The following is a 25,092-nucleotide window of genomic DNA, read 5'->3' as shown; positions in this document are numbered from 1 at the left end:
GGCATCTCTATCTCTAGATTCCCATGAACGACCATTTTCTGCCAATGTGTCAAGTAAGAGTGTAAGACCCAGAGCAGTAAATATGTACTGGTGTTATCCCAGCCCACTAATTTCTTGATGGGCTTCATACATCACTTTTTTAAGTACAAATGACACCAGATAGCCACTCTATAGGCTTCTATTTAGGAATTAGTTAGTGCGTTTTAAATTTTAATTTTTTAGGACAAAAATGTCCTGAATTATCATGAAGTTAGTATTTTTAGTTTAAAATTTCAGGATAATATAAATACTGGCTAATCTTTAAATAGCATCACTGGGAATAATTATCTGTGCACTTGCCCCTTTTTTTTCCAGGATCTTTACCCAAATAGTCAATCATATTCATTGTTTACGTTTTCTAGTCATATATATATATTATACATTGATTATACACAACTATACACATATAATATATAATGATGTAGTATATATTATACCTCCACCGGTTATTTTTATTTTAAGCGGTTGAGTGAGCGATTATTTCGGTTAATTATTTTTTTTTTCTTTTTTTCTTTCTTTCTTCTTTTCTGACTTGCCTAAAAATAAAAATTCAATGGTTCCCATTGTATCAAATTGTTACTGGCAATTTCTATCGTAGCTCTCCAATAATGGGTTAAAGAAATGTGACCTATCGGCCCTATAAATTTGCAAAAAAAAAATAAAATAAAATAAATGTGACTGAACGACATCTTTTTGAATTATTCGACTCCTACTAGTGAGCTAGCCGTAGACCCTAAACACGGTTACCTATCTATTTCTAATGAAATTTCTAACTTATTTAGAACCCGTTTGGATTAGCTGATTTGAATTAGTTGATAAGTATTAGGTGCTGAAAATCACTTTTAAATGCTGAAACTGATTTAATAAATAAACACTTACGTGTTTGGATACAAGTGATGAAATTGATAATAAGTTGCTGCAATATTTGATAGAAAGTGCTGATAAGCTCTTTTCTGTTAAAATAACTTAAATAACCTTAGAACTATTTACACTTATAAGGGCGTAATTTCTTCAAAATTTTAGATTCCAAACGATCCAAATATATAATATTCTATTTGTCATTTTATTTTAAATACAATTGTGCTTAGATAAGATAACTTTTATGATAAATATAATTTATTTTATGATAAGCATATAATCATAAGTTATAATAATTAATAAATTGATAAAAGTTTTTTTATAAAAAATAAACCTAAATAGGACAAAATATTTGAAGAGACACAAGCATTGTCTTCATCACCACAACACTTAGAAAGCAATATCCCAAAAATTTGATATGTCCTCATTTATTACATAAAGTTCAAAGATTAATACACAATCATATAGATATAATTATGCAAAGGAATAGAGAATTTGCTTATCTTAAATAGTCAATAAGAATTGGACTTGACGAGGCGGGGGAGGAGGGGAGGGGGGAGGGGGGTTAGGTTGAAATAGTACTTGAGGCAGTGAGTATCGATATAAGAGTTTTGTTCTAAAAATAATATTTTAAGGATAAAATAATAAAAACTTTGGTCAAACTTAAAGTACTTATAAGCTAAAAGTTTATATGTTGAGTATGACCAGCTTATGACTTTTGGCTTATTTTTGATTTATAAGTATTTGACTTATAGACACTTTTAACTTTACCAAACGCGTAGATAAGCCGAAAAATACTTATAAGCTAGTTTGACCTTTAGCCAAACACCCTCTTAGTTAAGGAATGAAACAAAATTTAATTGTTACATACTCTAATAAAGTGAAAAGAGAAAGAACCAACAAAATTGTTACAGATTCAAAAATAGAAGTAAATAAAAGAAATTCTAATTACAGACAAAAAGAAACTAGAACAGAGGACATCCCACACTGTGGAATTGCAAAAAAGGAAGAAAAATGAATTTTTTCTTTGAACAACTGATATTTCATCATCTTAGGCTTAGACCATCAAGAAAAGAAATGAATTAGAACCACTAATAATAAAAGCACAATAAACAAAATAGGAAAATCTTTTATTTTTTAGAGAGATGGGCAGATTAACTATCATTTTGAGGGGAAATTACTAACAAGAAAAAGATAGAAATCTGTCAAACCCTAAAGAAGCATGAACACAAGGTGACAAAGATACATGCGCACGTGTAATAACAATACAGCAAGAGAAAAACAAATGAGTTCTTCAAAAGATTCAAATTTTAGTTTGCAAGACATGTAAAGAAACTACAAAAACTAGAGAAATAGTTTGGTCTCTGATACTATATACTAAACTTATCCGATACATGGAGTTATTTAATTTTATCTTGTGTTCGAACAAACAAAATAATGGAAGAAAAAAAGAAGAAGATAAAGCTCGCAGTAGTGTTAGTTAAATTTTAGTGAAAGCAGTCATTAATCCTTTCATGTCTCTCAACTCTTCAACCTCTAATCCCAGGTTTAGCCAGTTATAACAAAATAAAGGTTATCTTTTCTTTTCATTAAAAATCAAATAATCAATCTGCAGGGAAATGACACGAGAAAATAACGATAATACTGCAATAATATTATTTGTGAGCAGATACATGAATTGGCTTAAGTTGTGCTGGGCACTGTCCTAAGAAACTATTTCAGCAATGTGAAATATTTTCCCAAGAATAAGCAAGCCTACCCCTATTTTATTTAGAGAATACAAAAATCAGGCAAAATTAAAACAAATAAAGTATCTATTGAAGATAGAAATGAGTGGTAACTTAAAAGAACATTGAAGCTAATGATTAGCTTTTCTTGGTGTTTCATCAGTAGAAATTGATGGCCTATTTATAGGCTCGATAATGACAATTAGTTGAGACAAGTATTATGTCTCCTCCCACTTGGTACTTGGCTTATGCCACTTACCCAAAATGTTCGATATTAAAATAGACTAAAGACACTTGTGGAATTTCCAACATGCATAATAGCCACTTAAAAAAAATAAGACAGTTAAATTTTTTGAAGATACTGCCACACAATCAACTGCCGAGGCCGGTGATTCCAAACTTAATGGATGACGGATCCGTCCCTCCATAATTTTCTACTCAAATACTAGGCTTTAATATGTATCAAGTTTGAAACTGTGACGTGCGATTTAACCCACATGCCGTGACACACATGCATGATATCCAAAACGACCATATTTTAACATTATAAATTTCTGCAACATATTTGCTATTGCCTCTCAGAAATATTAGTCATTCACAAACACGAACATCAAAATCCAGATTCAGACAAATAAAATATTGTAAAATCAACATTACAGAAATTATTAAAATAGAGTAAGAAGAAAGAAAATAGACCTTAAATCCGAGGCTCTTTTTCTCATTGATCTTTTTACCCTATAGTCTTTGCTTGGAATTTGCTCGATCAGAATCCGCCTTTTATAGAAGAGGTGAAGGAATGAGGGGTTTCCGCATCAAAGAAGGGGATTTTATTTCGTGATTTTATAACAGGTCGTTTGGATGGTTGTTACCTATAGTATTGTATCGTATTGTTACTTTAAATACGATGTTTGTTTTGATTGTTACTTAAATTTTATTGTATCATATCGTTAAATCCGTCGTTACATAACGTCGAAATGTGCCACTTTATGTAACGACCGATTTGGTGTGGTCGCGTCGTTACGTTGTCTTTTTCTCTCAATCTCACCCTTCATTATTATTAAATAATTTTATTTTATCATTTACCCTACCTTTTTATATAGTAATTTTTCCCCGTATCATAATTTTTCTTTATAATATTGCAAGTTTAATCTTCACATTATTGCTGAAACGATGACAAACGACACAATCTATCCAAACATTGTATTTATCAAACGATATAGTATAATATAATATAGTATGATACGATACATTATAAAACGATATGTAACAATCATCCAAACAAGTTGTAAGTGAGAATAAAGGGTGTGTTGGAGTGGCAATTTGTAGGTTGGGGGGGGGGGGGTGGAAGAAGAAAAAAATAAGGAAAAGAGAGAAAAGGAAATAAATAAAAGGGAAACCGGGAAGCTGATGTAAAGAAATCAAAAACTGAAATAAAACAATAAGGAAAAGAATAATATTGCAAGGAAAAGAGAGGTAATTCTTATTGAATTTCAGATGATTTACAATGGGGTAAAGTCCCTCTATTTATAGGGAGGAAATGACTTAGCCACAAAGTAACAAACTCTCTAAAAGATAGATATTCACTCTAAGTACAATTCTATTCATAACACTCCCCCTTGAATGTCTACTCAATAGATAATGTGCCTCGTTAAAACCTTAACTAAAATAAAACTCAGTGGGAAAAAAAGTTCTAGAGAAGGAAAAAGAGTATACATGTTTAGAAATATGCCTTTTGGTTGCCTCGTTAAAAACCTTGCAAGAAAAATCCAGTGGAACAAAACCTTGTCAGGAAAAAAAAGCACAGCGCATATTAACTCCCCCTGATGAGAGCATCAATTGACATCTTTGAGCCTTCACATCCCAATCTTGTACACTAGTTTCTTGAAGGTTGACGTTGGTAAAGATTTTGTGAACAAATCAGCCATATTATCACTTGAACGAATCTGTTGCACATTGATATCACCATTCTTTTGCAACTCATGTGTGAAAAATAACTTCGGTGAAATATGTTTTGTCCTATCTCCTTTTATAAATCCTCCCTTCAATTGAGCTATGCATGCTGCATTATTTTCATACAAATTTGTAGGTAGTTTATCATATTTCAAACCACATTTGTCTCGAATAAGATGTATTATAGACCTTAACCACACACATTCTCGACTTGATTCATGAATAGCAATTATCTCAGCATGATTAGATGAAGTAGTCACGATTGAATGCTTAGTCGATCGCCAAGATATGGCAGTGCCTCCACAGGTAAACACATAGCCTATTTGAGATCGAGCCTTGTATGGGTCGGATAAATACCCATCATCGGCATAACCAACAAGATCGGGACTGCATTTGTTGCTATAAAATAAGCCAATATCGGTAGTCCCTTTTAGATACCGCAATATATGTTTGATTCTATTCCAATGTCTCCGTGTAGGAGCAGAGCTATATCTTGCTAAGACATTAACTGAAAAAGTTATGTCAGATCTTGTAGTATTTACAAGATACATTAGTGTACCAATTGCACTAAGATATGGTACTTCAAGACCAAGTAGCTCTTCATTCTTTTCTTGAGGTCGGAATAGATCCTTATTCACATCAAGTGATCGAACCACCATCGGAGTACTTAATGGATATGCTCCATCCATGTAAAATCATTTTAATTCCGTTTCTGTGTAGGCACGTTGATGAACAAAAATTCCGTTTGCCAAATGTTCAATTTGTAAACCGAGACATAATTTTGTCTTTCCAAGATCTTTCATTTCGAATTCCTTCTTTAAATAATCAATTGCCATTTTGGAGTTCTATAGGAGTTCCAATAAGGTTTATGTCATCAACATATATAGCAAGTACAACAAATTCCGATGTTGTTTTCTTTATAAAAACACATGGACAAATGGCATCTTTTATATAACCTTCTGTCACGACCCAATTTCCCCACCGTTTGGATATTGTGATGGCACCCAGTCTTAGGGGCTAGGTAAGCCTAACATTAATTGAAACAACAATATTATTTAAATAACATCTAACAATTTGAAATAGAAATCTCTTAAAATCTATAATTCCCAAAACCGGTAGTACAAGTCATAAGCTCTACAGAGTGTTTGCTAGAAAACTACCAAAAATAACTGTCCAGAAATAAGAATAAACAATGCAAAACGAAAACTTGAAGGTGACTCTGAAGCCTGCGAATGCAGCAACAGGTTTATCTTGAGTCTCCACAGCAATGACCCGCACAGCTACTAACGAACAAATACCTGGATCTGCACAAAAATGTGCAGAAGTATAGTATGAGCACATCACAGCGGTGCCCAGTAAGTATCAAGACTAACCTCGGTGGAGTAGTGACGAGGAACAGTCAAGACACCCACTGGTCTAATAAAATGAGCAAGTATAAGTATAGGAACAACAGAAATATGATATCTATATAAAGACTATGCAATATGGCTCACAATACAGTAATTGCAATAAGAAAGGAAAACAACAAGTATCAGCGGAATACCATAAAAATGACACAAAAAAGTAAATGGAACACAACCTAAATCGGGAATCACAAATACAGTAAGGACAAGTAATAACTCAGCAACTACAACCGTTTTTACATAATGTTTTAGTTAACAAACTCCACGAGGTACCAAACCTCAGACAAATCACAATTCACGAGTTTCAATACCTGGACCCTAACACTTGGCATCATGTGCCCCCATAACACCTCATAACCGCACTGACGACTCACGTGCCAATAGAGTCATTCTTACATAGAAGGCAAGTAAACAAGGATGAGCATCCATGCTCAACAATATCAAGAAAACTTCTTATCCGATAAGAGTGCTTAACTACGTGTATGCTTGTGCAAGTGTCCTAACATAGTCCATACTAACAAATAAGCATAAGGAGAAAGAATAGACAACACGTAGAATATTTTCTCACAACTTTCACAAGATAAAGCTCACATAGGTAAGTGTACCACTACACAAATATCAACAACAAGAATGCCCCCAGGCTATCACAAATCAATCCCTGACACAACCCACCTTGTCTCGCCACGTGTGTAATAATAAAGCAAGTGTCCGCCTTGTCTCGCCACACGTGCATAATAATGTTTCCACCTTGTCTTGCCACATGCGCAACCCACTATATATATATCCCGCCTTGTCACGTCGCATGTGCAAATATCAATAGTAACAATAGCACGGCAGAAACCTCGTGCAACCCCATAATAACAATCGCACGGCAGTAACCTCATGCATCATAATAACCACAACCGCACGGTAGAAACCTCGTGCATCACAATAACAACAACCGCACGACAGAAAGCTCGTGCATCACCACAATAAGTACAACAGCAACAATGAGAATAATACAAGATACAACAAATACGTCAACTCAAAAATTCCAGAACTCAAGAAAACGGAGGAACTAATTCACAAGGAGTAGCCACAATAGAGAACGCTAGTCATAATAAGAACAACTCAACAAGAAAGGAAATATTATGTAACAATGGTCCACAATGTACAGTTCGACAACGTGGGAGCTAACACAAGGCGAATAACTCCAAATAAGGACAAGTCACTAACATATAGGATATCTAACTTCTTTTAAGGTTGGGCAATCAAGAAATAGGTACAACAACTTCAATTAGGGACAAACAGTATAAGGGTAATCTTTGTCTCAATTAAGGATGAACAATTATAGAAGAGATAATTATAACTTCAAATAAAGATAAGCAGTTAGAGAAAAAAGACAACATGGCAATAGAAGAGATAACAATTTCAATTAAGGCACATATGAATCCAATGAACAACAAGGGTGGATCATGAAGCAATTAATTCCAATTAAAGCAGGTAGAAGTGAAACTGGAAATTTAGAAATATAATCGTAACGAGAACAACTACATATTCAATGAATATAAGGACCTAAGAATCCCTAAAAGGCCAATTTTTCACAAATAAGACTGGGCGCGTACTCGTCACCTCGCGTACACGGACTACAATTATCATAAAAGACTCAAATCCTAAGGGGTAGTTCCCCCACACGATGTTAGGCAAGATACTTATCTCAAAGAAGACAGACCAATACTCTAAAATGAACTTCTCAGGTGAAATGACCTCCGGGCGGCTCAAATCTAATCAAAGTAACTTAAGTAAAAATAAAACTCATAAGAGACTATTCCGGATCATAAAGCCTCAATATTTAACAAAGTCTACAAATCGACCCAAAAGTCGACCCCCGGACCCGCACCTTGGAACCCGACAAATTTCACAAAACCCGAACACCCATTCCGATACGAGTTCAACCATACTAAAATCATCAAATTCCGATACTATTTCGTCCCTCAAATCATGATTTTTTATTTTGAAAATTTTCTTCAAAAATCTCCTTTTTCCTCAACTCAAAGCACAAATTAAATGATAAAAATAAAGATAAAATCATGAAATATAATAAATTCTAGGTGAAGAACACTTACCCAATCGATTTGCTTGAAAAACCCACAAGGAATCGTTCAAAACCAAGCTCTAGAAGTCAAGATATGATAAAATTGGCCTAACCCTCGAATTTAAGATCTTATATTCAGCCCAGGTGTTTATACATCACGAACGCGTAAGAGAAATCGCGTTCGCGAAGAAGGAAAATGAAAGCTGCCCAGTTGTGCTTCGCGAACATGACAACACGTTTGCGAACGCGGAGAGGAAAAGTCTGATGGCCCAACGACTACTCTTCGTGAACGCGTGAAGTAGTACGCGAACGCAAAGAGTGGAATGGCATAGCTACGCGAACGCGTGGGATGAACGCGAACGCGATGAAGGAAAAGGTTGGCTTCTGCGATCGCGGAATGAGGAACGCGAACACGAAGAACAAATATTCCCTCCTCAAAAATTACTCATCACGAATGCGGAGGAGCAGACGCGAACACGAAGGAGAAAACCAGATGACAGATATCAGCAGTCCAAAAATAGAAGGAAATGGCCCGTAGCCCATCCAAAACACACCCGAGGCCCCCCGGAACCCCGTCCAAACATACCAACAAGTTCTATAACCTAACACGGACTCACTTGGGGTCTCAAATTACATCAAACAACGGCGAAACTACGAATCGAACCAAGAATCGAACTTATGAACTTTCAAATCTTTCAACTTCTAAAACTCGCGCTGAAACCTATCAAACCAACCCGGAATGACATCAAATTTTGTAGGCAAGTCCCAAATAACATAACAGAGTTGTTCCAACTCTCGAAATCGCATTCCGGTCCCGATATCAAAAAGCCCACTTCCGGTTCAAATCTCCAAAAAATCGACTTTTGCCATTACAAGTCTAAATCAGCTATAAACCTCATATTCACAGTATGGATACGCTCCTAAGTCCAAAATCATCCAGCGGAGCTAACGAAACTGACAAAACTCCATTCCGAAGTCGTCTTCATACAGTTCCGACTACGGTCAAAATTCTAAGATTTAAGCTTTCGTTTTAGGGACTAAGTGTCTCAAATCATTCCGAATCATCCGGTAAATGAATTCAATCACGCACGTAAATCAATACACATAATATGAAATTGTTTAGGGCCTTATGCCGCCGAACGGGACTTAAATTCTCAAAACGACCAGCCGGGTCGTTACATCCTCCTTTAATAAATACTCACTAAGGCGGTTATACCACATTCTTCCTGATTGCTTTAGACCATACAAAGATCTTTGTAATTTGATTGAAAATATTTTCTGGGACTTTGAATTATGTGCGTCAAGCATTTTAAATCCCTCAAAAAATTTCATGTATATCACATTATCAAGTGAGCGGTAAAGGTAGGCTGTAACCACATCCATTAAATACATGTCAAGCTTTTCATGGATAGCAAAACTAACGATATAACGAAATGTTATTGCATCCATAACAGGTGAATACATCTCTTCATAATCGACACCATGCCATTGTGAAAATCTTTATGCAACAAGGATTACATTATATCTTTGTACCTCATTTTTCTCATTCCTCTTGCGTACAAAGGCCCATTTATAGCCAACAGGCTTAACACCATTAGGTGTTTGGACTACAGGCCCAAAAACTTCACGTTTCGCAAGTAAATCCAACTCGAATTGGATTGCTTCTTGCCATTTTGGCCAATCACATCTTTGTTGATTTTCTCCAGTAGATTGAGGTTCAAGATCCTCACTGTCTTGCATAATGCTAGATACAATATTGTATGCAAAGAAATAATCTACCACTATATCCAATCAATTCAAATTTATCTCAATATCGATTTGTTTTATTGGTAGTCCCTTATTTTCTTGAGTATCAGGCTCAGTGATTTCCTCATGAATCTCAGGATTAGTTAAATTGTGGATTTCTTCATGTGACTCTTTCGTAGTGTCATCTTGATCATTTGTTTTCTTTTTTCTAGGAATTCGATTCTTAGAACCCAATAGTTTGCCACGCTTTAAGCGTGCTTTTGACTCATTAGCTATGACACTAGAAGATTGTCCAACATGGACATCAATATGGATTGGAATATTCTCTGCAGAGATATGTGATTTTGTTATCTTTTTCAGATCCATAAATGTGTCTAGCATTGGATTTGCTATTTTCTGCAAATGAATGATCTTTTGCAACTCTTTTTCACAAATATAGGCACGTGGATTAGGATGAGACAATGATTGATTTTTTCACAAAATTTCCCATTTGGTTTCACCAATTTCTCTCCCTAATTTTGGGAAAAGTGTCTCATCGAATCGACAGTCTGCAAATCGAGCAGTGAACAAATTCTCCGTTAATGTTTCGAGGTAGCGAATAATGGAGGGCGATTCAAACCTAACATATATTCCTAACCTTCTTTGGGGACCTATTTTGGTGCGATATGGCGGTGCTACAGGCACATATACTGTTCATCCAAAAATTCTTAAATGGGATATATTAGGTTCATAACCCAAAACTAATTGCAACGGGGAATATTTATAATAATTTATCGGTCTGAGACGAACTAGCATTGTTGTATGCAAAATGACGTGACCCCAAACAGAAGTGGGCAACCTTGTTTTCATGAGTAACGGTCTTGCTATTAATTGCAGACGTCTAATCAAAGACTTTGCAAGGCCATTTTGTGTGTGAACATGAGCTACAAGATGTTCCACTTTTATCCCAGTTAATAAGCAATAATCATTAAATGCTTGGGATGAAAACTCAGCAGCATTATCAAGTCGAATAGACTTAATTGGATTATCGGGAAATTATGCCCGTAGTCAAATTATTTGTTCCATTAACTTTACAAACGCAAGGTTGCGAGATGATAATAGACACACATGAGACCATCTAGAAGATGCATCTATTAAGATCATAAATAATCTAAACGACCCACTAGGTGAGTGAATAGGTCCGCAAATGCCCCCTTGTATATGTTCCAAAAATGCAGGGGACTCAATCCCAGCCTTTGTTGGTGATGGTCTAATAATTAACTTGCCTTGATAACAAGAAGTGCAAGAAAATTCATTATTTAAAAGAATATTTAAATTCTTTAATGGATCCATTTGAGTTTTCTATAATTCGTCTCATTATAATTGATCCAGGATGTCCCAATCGATCATGCCAAAGTACAAAAGTATTGGAATCAGTGACCTTTTGATTTTACGATAGAATGTGCCCCAATTGCACTAATTCTTATCCAATACAGGCCACAAGATAATGATGAAAACTTCTCAATAATCCTTTTCTGGCCAGAGACATTTTTGGTAACGATGAGATATTCAAGATTATTCTCATCTATTGTCTCAATATGATATCCATTTCGGCGAATATCTTTAAAACTCAACAAGTTCCTCTTGGACTTGGAGGAGAACATTATATTATCTATGATAAGTATTGTTCCCCTAGGCAGAGTTATAGTAGCTCTTCCAAAGCCTTCAATTAGATTAGTACTACCATAAATTGTAGTAACATCTGTCTTACACAAAGTAAATGAGAGAAATATTTTTTCTCTTTGAATATTGTATGTGTCGTACATGAATCAATTAAACAAATATTTTTACAATTAAACTTTGATCCAAGTTTGCTTTGTGAGATATCCATATTTGCTTCCCATGGTTTGACATACAAAAAGAAATTTACGAATGGATATTAGTATTTTCAGAGATAGAGGAAAAGAAACAAATATAAATTATTGATTCAATAATGACTTTAATGCAATTTCAAGCAAACTCTAATACAAACATATATATATATATATATATATATATATATATATATATATATATATATATATATATATATATATATATATAATGAGCTAGTTTTGCATGCATAATTTGCGTAGGAATCCTATATATATATATATATAATGAGCTAGTTTTGCATGCATAATTTGCGTAGGAATCCAAAGGATCAATAAACTGAGATTTTAAAAAGAATCAGAGGTTTCTTTGAGAAATGAAATGACCTCTTTGTATATTATTTTCAGTGCTTTAAAAGGCGTGGGCGTAAGGCGGGGCGTTTTATATATGCCCCAGCGAGGCGTAAGCCCCGAGGCACGGGGCATAAGCCCCATAGGTATTTAATTTTTAATATTTTATAAAATAATATAATTACAGTAAATATTTATAAACATGTAAAATTGCATAAAAATAAAAAAAACTATAAATATGTGAAATATATATATATATATATATATATATAATAGATTGTTTTGAGGGGATGAAGCACATCTATATCATCCCCGCAAAAAACTAGTCAAAACAATCTATTATACGCTACTTAGAAGCTCAAGTAACTTGAGTCGAAAAGAATAAAGTTTTGTACATGAAAGAACAAAAAGGATGACTAACCTTCAATTTGAACTTTGAACTTGCTGCTACGAAGAAGAATGGAATTCTCTTTGTATTTGTAAAAAAAATTGAATATTCATTGCTTTTGGAAGATATTAACAGACTAGCGGACAAGATAAAGAATTGGGAAAGATCATGAAATGGGGCTTCAATCAATAAAAAAAAGGCCTTGACTTTAAATTTAATACATTTTAATTCCTTTTTAAAATTTTGAGTAATTACCAAGCTGAATTTTGAAAATTTGGGTATTATATGAAAGATTTATTCAATAAATTTTGTTTAATTTGAAAAAATCTCTGGGGCTTACGGCTCACTAAAAAAACTCGCCCTGAACGCCCGGGCGTACGCCTCTTGAGACTTTCGCCCCACACCATCGTTACGGGGTATTTTTGGTGCGCCTCACCCCAAAGCTCGCCCCGAAAATGCCTTTTAAAATACCGATTAGTTCCACGAATGAGTTTGAGAGAAACTAAGCTTCCTATGAAAGTAAAATGAGATCTTTTCTTAAGAGGAAGAAAAGATGAAAATGCTTTAGTACGGATTCAATATTCCTCGGGTGCATTCTTTATTGATTTCCTCTCCAGCAACGTTCACAACATTTATTATATCTTAATATTGTTTACCTATGAAATTGAAAGATGGATTTCTCCAAAAAGGACAATGAAGCGTGTAATATTCTCCAAACTCGGGCGTATAAGTTTTCTAAAAATCGAATGGCTGACGGAAATAGTGTATCACTAGTCAAATATATTGGAACTAAGCAAATTCAAACATTGTCTAAAACGAATAATAAAAATATATTTAATCAAAACGAACTAACACTATTTCATAAAACAAATAATATTAATTGATATTAATAACTATCTCTCGTGTAAAGAACTATGATTATATGATATTTATTCACTAGATACTACGAATAAGCAAAAATAAAAATCAAACTACTCAATCATCTTTAACCACAGATCCATCACCGATCAAATGGTCTATTTTCCCATCAGGGTGCTCAAAGAAGTCTGCCACATCCAAGTGGGTGATGTCAAATTCATTGTCATAAACAAAATTAGCTTCAGGGCCTTTATTTTTTAGAGATGCTTGAAAAAGCTCAACCAAATGTCTTGATATGCGACAAATATTTGTCCAATGCCCTTTTTCACCGCAACGATAGCATTCAGTTTCTGAACTATTTGCCTTTGGCTTCTCATCTTTCCACTTTTGGTGATTATTTTTCTTTGGGGGATGATTAACACCAGAAAAATTTCTTCCTTGTCCACGGCCACGAATAGGGCCACGGCCTTTTCCACGCTTAGTATAATGGGAATACACCTCATCCACTTCAGGCAATGGTGTAGACCCAGTGGGTCGATTTTCGTGATTTCTCATGAGCAAGTTGTTGTTTCGTTCAGCCACAAGGAGAAGAGAAATCAACTCAGAGTACTTCTTGAAACATTTCTCTTCGTAATGCTGTTGCAGGACCATATTGAAGGCATGAAACATTGTGAACGTTTTTTTTCAAGCATATCATAGTCAGTGATATTATCTCCACAAAGTTTCAATTTAGAAGTAATTTTGAACATCGCATAATTATATTCAGAAATAGACTTAAAGTCTTGGAGCCTCAGATGAGCCCAATCATATCGTGTTTGTGGAAGAGTGATCAACTTTAAGTTGTCATATCTTTCTTTTAAGTCATTCCACAAAACAAGTGGATCTTTGACTGTGAGATATTCTATGTTCAACGCTTCATCAAGGTGATGGCGCTAGAAAATCAAGGTCTTAGCACAGTCTTGGGTAGATGCTTTATTTTTATCTTTAATGGTGTCTCCAAAACCCATTGCATCTAAATGAATTTCAGCATCCAACACCCATGTCATATAGTTCTTCCCAAAATTTTATGGGCAACGAACTTTATTTTCATAATATCAGTCATAATTAAAAGAGGAGAAAAATTATACATTAGTCTTCTCAAAGAGCTTTTGAGACAGTAGAGTCTCGTGCTGATAACGTGAAATAAAACAATAAGGAAAAGAATAATATTGCAAGGAAAAGAGATAGGTAATTCTTATTGAATTTCAGATGATTTACAATGGGGTAAAGCCCCTCTATTTATAGGGGAAAATGACTTAGCTACAAAGTAACAAACTCTCTCAAAGATAGATATTCATTCTAAGTACAATTCTATTCATAACAAAATCAAACTTTTATATATGGGAAATTCTTCTGTTCTTCTAATACAACTATAGTCTAGAAGTATTTAGGGGGGAAATCAGAAATTGTCAGATTTATAATTGGTAATTGAAAAATAGCCATAGTTTCAAAAGTAATCAAAATTTAGCCACTTTTTCATGTAAAGATAAAATCTGAACGAAAAAACACTCTTAAAAATTTGGAAAAACTCCAGTATTGTATGTTGTAGTTCAAATTTTTACATATGAGATTCCAGCATAATGTGCTGGAATTTCATAATGTGATGGAGTTCCATTTTTCTCCTCCTTTATTTCATTATAGAGTATTTTGTAAGAGAGTGGGTGTTGTGAAACACTTGTGTGAACCCTTTCTTTGGAGTGATCTTGTGATGTTATTCTCTTGGGGTATTTGGGACTAATTAGAGTATTTACTCTAATTTTGTACTCTCTTTTGTACTCTTGTTGGTATAGTAAAATTGCTCATCTCCGCTTGTGAACGTAGGTCACCTTGACCGAACCACGTTAAATTTGTGTCTTCTTTATCTTCTTTAGTTGCCGTTATTATCAACTTGCATTGTAATATACTGGAAGTTTATGAGTAGGAGCTCCAAAATTCAGCATATTATGCTAGAACTTTCCGTGTTTCAGCTAAAATAGTGGCTATTTTTCGATTACCAGTTCGAAAACTAGCTAGCCCATGCATTTTCACGTCTAGTAATCAACTCTATAAGAAAACATTTTATATAAAATCAAGAGTTCATTTAGAAATAAATATAATAAAATTGTGAAAGTGCTAAATCGTTTAATTGAGCCTAAAAAGTCCTAAAGTTATGGGAAATGGTTTTTTTTTTTTTAAAAAAAATTCTCTTTTATCTCAAAATGAACTACAATATACAAGTAAATTATTACAGACTAATCTAACCTATCGGAGTTTGGAATTATAAATCTCATTCTAGATGACAAAAAGTTCAGTAGATTTTTATGATTTATAAAATTAACAGGAGTCTATAGCTGTGGGCTGTGGCACTCCACAAAAAATGTAAAATTACGTTCTGGGTTTGTCGAAAATAAAATAGACAAAGGAGTCTAAAATGTTTTTATTTAGAGAAAATTGTATTTGGATTATGTTATTCAATAACAAGGAAAAACGTATATTCGGCAACTTTTACTTTTTGAAGCCATCAGTCAAAACCTCCACAATGTTTATTACACTCCGTAAACATTACAAGAATATTCCTAGCAATATTTATTGGATTACTAACAAGTTCATAACAGAAAGAGAATAGTAAAAATTCCATAAACTGAAAGGAATTATCTAACAAAATAATGGACAGAATAATATGTAATTCAAATCCGGAAACAACCAAACCCTGTTTCGCAGTATACTTATAAGAAAAAGGTTGTTCTGTTTTCTAGAAAACAGTTCAAAAATTTAACCAACAATTTTACATATTCTATTTCTAAAAAGCTTTTCTATGCCAATCGGCCTAAATGAAAATTACACATATTGAACTCATTACATTTCCATAATCTTATGAAATACAAGCCAAAGCTTCCTCAATTAGTATCAAGTATTCTCCCTTACAATGTTGTCTACACCAGTATGAAAAGACAAACCTTGTACACATAAAAAAAATTACTACCAAGAAAAAAGTGAAACGATTAAGGGACTGTATAAAATGGAGAAGAATTTCAGGCATTTACTTAATGAAATCAAATCAAAACTAAAACGAGATTTCACATGGTGCATGGAATGTTCTTCCACGGCAAATAGCTTCCAGGTTTTCGCCAGCATATGAACAAAGAGGAGAAACTTCCACACCTGAAAAATTAGACGTGCAATCCTCAGAAGACTGTGAAACGCTTACTTTTGTTACACTAAGGGGTTGTATAGTTCATCTAGTTCAGTAAAAAATATAATGTAGGAACTTTTGTGTGGTGAATAATAATGTAGAGGTTATATGGTGAATATTTATGCATGATCGTTATAAAATGAATAAATAAAACATGAACTGTTATGTAGGTATTACCTAATGTTTGTCTTTAATTACTATTATCCACATATTGCTAGTACACATTCTTATTTCACCTTCTACTCAGTACAAAATAATACGTAGATTAGAGCAGTATTTTTATTTTATTTATAAAGAAAGATTATAGCAGGTGCTAAACGCTCATAAGTAATGAGTTTAAGCCGCAAACCAAACACTGCATTAGTTGAGCGGAGATTATATCGGTAAATAGATTTTTTATATGGGAAACCAAGCATTGTATAAGTAAGGCTGAGTTCTATACGGATATTAAATTTCCCTATCCCTCAAACCAAACATCCCCTAATATTCTTGTAAAGCTAAAAGAGAGTTTGTTTTCACCATGTACCAGTCCTGGCCTCATGAGTTACCAAGACAAGTATGTCTATGGTTTAACATCATTTGACTTTGTATTCCATGAGAAGTCCAAATATATGTAAAACTAAACCCCTCTTTACCTGAGGGTCTGGATCTCTTAATCGTAAGGAACTAATGAAAGGCATATGGATATTGGAGCTTTCATTCGTCATAATAAACCTTTAAGATAAAGTTATATTTATCTACCATCTGTCATTAAACACTCTTTTCCACCATGCATTATGAACATTGCAAAAATATTTTCTCCCCCAAACATCAAATTACCTGTGGCATATAAGGGCACAGAATGTGTCAAGAAGCCTCCAGCTGCAACCACCCAACGGGTGTGGAGACGAAGAACGAGCAATCTAGCACTGTCAGGAGTGTCAAAGTTTGCTCCATTTGCATTTTTAACTGGAGCAAATTCTTCTTCACGAACAACCTATATAGACAAAACATTTCAAGTCCTGGCATTAAACAGATCTGCATAGACTGGAAGTATCTTTTTTTTTGAGATGGTAGACTTGAAGTATCGTAACAAGTATAGAACTACAATTACCTCAAATAGCGCTGTTGAAGGTGTGTAAGGAAAAGCATCAAATATGAATTGTTCCAGTTTATATCCCATTGTATGACCATGAATTGATGGGATTTTCTTCTCAGCAAGATGATAACTGCAATAATATCGCAACACTTTTTTAGACTCATATTCCGTAGCCAACTCCATCTATGATTGCAGAACTTAGCTGCTCCCAAAAGTCCAAATAAAGGAGGAGGTTGTGGTAGGTTTAGTAAGAGAAAAGATGGTCAAAATATGTAAATAACTTGTAAGGTATAGTCAGGTTGCTCATGCAAAGGGTCTCTATCTGCAGGTGCGAAAAGTAATAGTCGTGTGTCATCCCCACGCCTGGCTTACGGCCTTTACGCTGCTACTAAAGCAATGTAAATAATTTATTGATTCCAAAAATAACCATTAAAGTCATAACTTTGTATTTTTAACACAACCAAACAGAACCAATATGAAGGAAGAAAAGCATTACTCACATGCTGTCTTTCTCAAGGCCATTTGCCACTTGATTCAGGAAATCTAAAGAAAACATATGTAAGCAGACCTGAAAAGTAAAATGTACAAGTAAATCGAAAAGGTATCCATGAGAGAAGAAACATGCAAACAAGACAACTTTGCAATCTTCACAAGGTCCATTAGATCCACCTTTTCTTTTCTTTTTTCTCTTTACTTTTGGTAACTAATCTTCATATATTTTTCAGAGATCAGAAGGATTGTGGGGTATATATTTTTTATCCCACAAAACAAAGGGAATATCTTGACAAATGAGAAAATGTTAGTTGTTATATACATGATTGGTTGGAGATATTGAAGCTTTTCGTTATTTCTTGAAACGCTGGTCTAAAAGCTTAGTTCCCGCAGAAATTGTTCATGCATAGAAATCTGAATTTCTCCAACTAAGAGAATTCATTCACTCACTGGAGTGAAAAGAAGGTGAATTATGAAATGTTTCCTTACAATTAAAGATAGAGGTACATTTTTCTCATCAGCTGCTCTGTAGCATGGTAATGAGATTATCAGAATAACAATGGTAGCAATAAAGTTTGATATAGAAAATTTAGTGACAACTCTCTGTAACTCATAGAAACTCCACTTTTTTCCCACTGAAATCTACAAGGTTTATAATATAGTTGTCTGTTGAAAACAACAACCTTAATTATTTGCAAGTGAAGCAAGAAGATACACAAAATTCAAGTTTCATCCTGTTAAAAATATTATAATGACATAAATTAACAGAGTGCTTCTGAAAAGACATGAGATAAAATGTTAGTAGAATTCCACTGAATATTTGTAAAGGGAAGAATCAGAGAGACATATCTAAGGAAAGAATGGCGAAGGCAGAAATAGAAAGAAGACTTGTGGAATTTACATTGCTCCAACAAAAGCGAAGACGTCCTGTTTCCTGGTTTACTGCACTACACAGTGAAGGATCCAACTCACTATACTCAACCACAGCAAGTGGTCCACCTTTACCTCGACGGACAAACACACCAACCTTCTCTTGTGGATAGGCCTACAATCAGAGTGGATAAATATCAATATACGTATACACGATAACTTCTTTTAGAATAGTGTCCTACTCAAGAATTATATGATGAGAGTTCTAAATTGTGATACACTAAGAGGGGTAAGCATAGCAGAAATGTAAAATCCAAACAACTTTCAAGCAACAATATCATGAAACCTCTGATTGGCATCCTGAGCAGATACGGGGTTGGAAATCAGATTCTACCCTCTCAAATTCTATAGCTACTACCTACCCTCTGTCCCTCTCAAATTCTATATTGAATGTAAAAAGAGTTGAATGTTTCTGGAAAAAACAAAAAAGGAAACTATTCACCTTCCGTACAACTTTTGCGGCAGCAGAGACACCTTTATCAATGAAATAACCCAAAAAGGTAGGATCTGCCACTCGAACCTGCTTCCACAAAACAATTATTAAGTATTTTGAACATAATAAATTGCTAGAATTTCAGTTGAAGGGAAAATGATATTATAGATGGATGGGTAAGAAAAGCACAAATTACCAAGGCATTGTCAACTCCATAGCAATCCACATACTTAATGCCTCTTGAGTTCATGTCTTCCAGTAATCTTGAATACTTCAATGCTGGACAATTTCAAACTTCAATTGGATTACTTCAATACAGTATGAAAACTACAAGCAAATAACAGCTGTCCAATTGTACAAGTTCACAAGTAGTACTCTACCGCACTGAGAGACTACATCACCCTTAAAGTGAGATATAGCCCAAAGAAAGTAAGATCTAGCTCCTTATAAAAAAAAAAAAGAGTTAGGTATAGTACCTGTATAAACTCCACCATTTCCATCTGGAGACTTTGCTACCTGCTTCAATAGAAAAGCTTTAATAACTATTAACACTGTAGAATATAGCCACAAGTGGAGCAACAATAGATATGTTTTTGATAAAACTAAGGTAATAAAACAAAAGAAAATAGATATGGAAATACAGAAATATTACGAGTAGAAACTGGTATAACTCTTACTATCAGCAACTGCAGGAAAAATACAAAATTAAGAGATTGCTTAGTCAATAGGTCATTGCACTCTTTGCCTCTTTGCTCCCTCAAATTACCTCTCAGAGGGGGCTAGAGAGAGAGAGAAAGAACCATCCACAGCCGAAATGACAGATTATTAATTCTGTTATAGAGATTCAAGGAAAATTATGTGTAATTGAATTCAATTACTGGCAGACCTTCTAATGTCCCCAACCAAGGGAATCAACCTCACAAGCTCTATTTGATTTCACAGACTTCTTTTACCAGGGATTTCAAACTATCCAGATCCCTTTGTACAATTCTGACACAAATCAGCAAGCGCAACAAAATTTCCGCAGTAAATCCAGTCCTAAGGATATCAAGTCATAATGCTGATGTAATTCATCGGTTACTAGTACAGAAGTTTATTGACTGGCAATCAAAAAAATAAATGACAGCAATGATATGTAACCATCTTTTAATAAGTAAAGATTGAAAAATTTAATATAATGGTCAATATGGATGACAACAGAATAATGTATAGGTATGACAGATATTGTTGTTGTTGTTGACTTCTCAAGACAGATAGCAACCTTAGTCCATACGGTTAAAAAGTAAGCAGAACATCTCTAGTAATCAGGAAAAAATAAGTAATGAAATCATCTCTAGTAGGACATGGAACTCTAGGATAGCGAGGTTAAACAAGCAGGGTATATTTCACGTGTGCAAAGTTAATTCTGGAACAATTATAGTTTTCATCAGTAGAAGTAAAAAGTCTGCATATGCTTGTAAAACGCTTTCACTAAACATTGCAGCTTGAAGATATGCTTGTAAAATGCTTTCACTAAACAATGCAGCTTGAAGATATGCTTGAGATTTGATACCTGACTTTGTGAAATCATGTGATAGAACCTTTTTTTGTTTAAAGAAAGAAGTGACCTACCCTGTACGGGGTCTCCATAATAAATCTTCCATCCTTTGAAACACAAGGTATGGTCCCTTGTTGGAAGAAGGTGACCTGGATTAGAAAAGGATTTCTTTAATGCCAACAAGATTAAAAACCATAATACTCTCAGATTAATAAAGATAAAATGAGAGGGAAAAAAAAAGAAATGAAATCTTACTTGTTCTGCTTCAAGGCCAAAATACTTATGACTTTCAAAGTATTTACGTGTAGCTTCATCAGTGAACGGACTGGTCATGATGTACCACTGTATCGGAACAATGCCAGCACCTGAACACTAAGGATAACTTAGAGTGTGTACGCATGAGCTAACATCCAAGGGCATCAAAGGAGAAGCTCACCCTCATTTGCAGTTACAGCTGCTAATCTTTGAATACACAAAATTCTCTCAGCTTGAAGTTGGAAAAGTGACTTCCCTGATGGAAGTCCAATATCTGGTAGAAAAAGATAACACGAATAAGTAGAAGCTTTATTTTCCCCATTCTATTTCCAGCCATCCTTCCCTTTTACAGAGAAAAGGAGGAAGCTAGATGTCAATCCAACCAAAAAGAAAGTAATGAAGTTTTACGTGAAAAAAGTGTTATATTATAAAAATAGATGAACAACATCTTTGGCACTTTCTAAATCAACCTATTTTTATATTTTCTGCATGGCTACCACAGAATTAACCAAGTGCCAACAACTGTGGGAACATGTTGTTAACAGGAAATCATTATGAATAAGGTACTATAGCAAATGTTGTACATCTTGTAAGCTACATCATTGAGTGTGATTGAAGGAAACCACCACAAAAAATCTACCAAAAAATTAGCAAATGTGGCAACTCATAAAGATGTTAAATGAATATAAAAATTACTCACTGAAACATCCTTTGGGATCTGAACTACCAAGTCGAGTTCCCTGCATCAAAAAGTCATATTCTCAAGGTTTAGACTAGAGAATTCAGAATAGTCAGAAGACTCAGAACACCTAATCACCTATATTAGAACTTTGGAATAACAAAGTAAGCATCACAAGCCAAAAGTTTTAGGACAAATCATCCAATGTCATGCCATACCCATCAAAGATATAACAGGCTCCAATTGATATTATTTTCACTATAATTTCTTTCAGAAACAAAAGGAGAAGTTCTTAATGCACACGAAAATTGTTCGAGTTAAACCAGTGACGGTGATCTGTAACTTCTCCTCAATCCTAATGCACAACATTTTAGATAAAGCGAAAAAAATAAACTAGGAAAAGAAAGCTCCAATTATAAAATGAAAAAGGCATCTTGATTACAAGGACAACATTATTGCTTGCCCTCAGAGAAGAAAAGGAAAAAGACGAAGGCTGAGTGTTTGAATAAACCAGATATTACTGAAAAAACTAAGAATTAACTAATTATTGACAGGAACATTGTCAGGAAATTTCTTTAAAACATTCAAAAATTAATCTTATATTTTTGAATATTTATCTTTAAATCTAAGCTAATAAATTTATTATTATTATTATTATGATATTTTTATGGATATAACTTTTTTTTAATTTGAACGGATATAACTATTTTTGTAAGTACAAGCACCAAGCGAGAAGACACCAATCAGGCCATCAAAGAGCAAGCAAAAAAGAGGCAATTCTTATGTAGATATACTACAAAAATAATATAAAATATTTAGGATCACGAAATGGTAAGTTGAGTGAGATGGTTAAACCACCAGTAGATACATGCACTAAGTTTTCAATATATATCAAAATGAGTAGATAGTAAATAAATCAAAGCAAAGTTTACAATCTATATCAAATGAGACAGATAGTAATAAATCACATTGTAGGGGCCGTGGTGTCCCCATTCTTATAAGAACCTCAACCACATTAATACACTTTTTCCTACTTAAAGAATATGCTACTACACTTATTCTTACTTTATACATGAAATGATTATCCGAGATCCAGATCTCACTAGAGAAAACATCTTCTAAAGCAACTTGCTATGCATAACCATTATCATAGCCTACTTCCGTAGCCTCTGTTAAGTCAAGAATTCCATAATTGTTGCATAGATCCTCATGAGACTACATGATAACAAATGCATACCAAAGTAGTTAACCAATCTAAGTCAGCCACCAAATTTATGACACCTTTACATTTCCAAACTGGACCGAGTAAAAATCATCAAACGGACTACTATGCTTAAAAGCCAAGAATGTCCTAAGTCTTAAGTAACATTTACCTGACCACCAGACAAAAGCAGCACGGCAAATTTGCCTTCTGCCATGGCCTTCATGCCCATCTTCCACCACTTCTCTCGCTCTTCCATTGTCCTCTCTTCCACAGTCGACACGCAACTCTCCGGCACGGGCTCTATTGCCGCTGCCGGGAGTCCTGAAACCCAACATTGAACAGATTGTTTCAGATATACTCATTAAGTTTTAAGGTAAACAATATTTTCTTTTCTTTTTTTCTTCATTAGAAAAAAAGAAGTGTTGTTTGCACCGACCTTGTGAATGAAATGAACACCGAATGATCCGATCAATCCTAGGGAGATCTATATTCTGCAATAAATTACTTCCATGTTAAAAGTCACCACTTTATCAGTAGAACCTAAATTTTTAAAAAAAGAAATGTAATTCACAATATCAACTGACAGATAATCCAACAAATGTAACATCCATAACATTCAACCTAAACATTTCATGACCAAACTAATCAAACCAAAATTCTACTGAATAATCAAAGAAAAACATAAGCAATAGTTATCAGGTAATTCACATTGTAACAAAAACAAATAAAACCTAATTCAAAGAAACAAATTATACTTCAAAAAATGAAGTAAATTGGTTAGGAATAAGAGAAAGGGATCTAAAAGACCTCAATATCCTTGACGAGGAGATCTTTTTCGTCAGGGGAAAGCTCATCCCAGAGAGCAAAAACATCTTCTTGGCCATAATCTTTGAGCCTTTCAAGTAAGGCTTGTGGCGGAGCAGAAGCAGATACTAATACTGGGTTGCCACCACTCTCCATTGCTGCTTCCGTCATTCTTCTCTCTCTCTCTAGATCTCTGGGTTTCTCTCTCTAGATCTATATATACAGAGGAAGGAGAAAGGAGTGTGTTAGGAGTGGGAGAATTTAGAGAGTGGTTTTATTTGTGTTATTGTTCCCCCCCTTGTGTGTCTTGTGTGTGAGCTGTATTTGTGCTGACGGTTGGTGGTTATTTCATTCAGAGTGAGAGAGAGCAACAGTGACGACGAAGGAAGACAAGAATCGAGTATGTATGGCGCATGTCTAATGACCAATTTGCCCTCTAAATTCCAAATACTCAAATTTCCATTTCTGTTGTATTTATTATTGGTTTCCCTTTTTATGTTTTCTAAATTCATATTTTCGCAAATCAATTTTCTAAGGAATCTCTTTAAGAAGATATTCGTAAATTAAATAATTAAAGGAGTGTTGTATTAGCAAAAGGAAACTTGGTCAAATTGTAATTGTTTTGCAGACAAATCAAATTCACCCAACCATAATCTAGCAAATCATATAAGAGATTAGTATTAATATGTCAAATTTTAAGAGATGTCTCTAAAATATATTTTTTATATTAAAAATAAAGCATTATTTCAAACAGTTGTAACGCCGTCAAACTTTCAACTAATTTCTTGATGCTATTTGGAAACGCAAGGTAACTTAAACTGTTTCTCTCTAAACTTTCCAAACATTTTTCTCTAATTCACTACATATAAATAATTTCTTACTTTAATTTTTAAAAATTTCTGTTTGACCTTTCAATTTCTAAATTTTAAGAGTACTTTCTTATATCTTTTATCTAGAAAAGAATTATGTACAGAATAGACCTCCATCTCCAACCGACGCTCAATGAGAATCTTCTCGCATAGGCTTTATACATTTGACTATTTGAGTTTTCAAAGAAAATAAACAAGAAATTAAATTTAAAGTATATCTCATCTAAATGAAGACCGCCAATTTAAAAACATATAATATGAACAAGATCCAAGGTAATCATTTAGTACATGATAGGTTGGCCATTATTTGGAGGAATTTAAAAAGTTGCGACAACTTTCCATAATAATTTTTGGTA

The 25,092-nt window shown here is 34.1% G+C and overlaps 2 protein-coding genes across 2 annotated transcripts; both read right to left on the bottom strand.

Moving 5' to 3' along the window:
• Positions 1-13,361: 13,361 nt before the first annotated feature.
• Positions 13,362-13,895, bottom strand: LOC104094968 (uncharacterized). Its single transcript, XM_009600990.1, has one exon. It carries the CDS (start codon positions 13,893-13,895, stop codon positions 13,362-13,364), a length of 534 nt encoding a protein of 177 aa, XP_009599285.1.
• Positions 13,896-16,107: 2,212 nt separating this feature from the next.
• LOC104094966 (UDP-N-acetylglucosamine diphosphorylase 1-like) lies at positions 16,108-24,245 on the bottom strand. The gene is made up of 15 exons (XM_009600989.4): positions 23,871-24,245; positions 23,500-23,554; positions 23,233-23,384; positions 21,881-21,920; positions 21,362-21,454; positions 21,181-21,290; positions 21,000-21,074; positions 19,865-19,904; positions 19,585-19,667; positions 19,398-19,475; positions 18,927-19,070; positions 18,034-18,101; positions 17,549-17,663; positions 17,275-17,431; positions 16,108-16,424 (listed from the first exon to the last, which is right to left on the bottom strand). Exons 1-15 carry the CDS (start codon positions 24,036-24,038, stop codon positions 16,327-16,329), a joined length of 1,476 nt encoding a protein of 491 aa, XP_009599284.1. The 5' UTR covers positions 24,039-24,245; the 3' UTR covers positions 16,108-16,326.
• Between the last annotated feature and the right edge of the window lie 847 nt (positions 24,246-25,092).

This window comes from Nicotiana tomentosiformis, chromosome 2, assembly GCF_000390325.3.
Source record: "Nicotiana tomentosiformis chromosome 2, ASM39032v3, whole genome shotgun sequence".
NCBI lineage: Eukaryota > Viridiplantae > Streptophyta > Magnoliopsida > Solanales > Solanaceae > Nicotiana > Nicotiana tomentosiformis.
The sequence above is the reverse complement of the archived record's forward strand: the minus strand, read 5'-3'. Positions and strand labels throughout refer to the sequence as shown.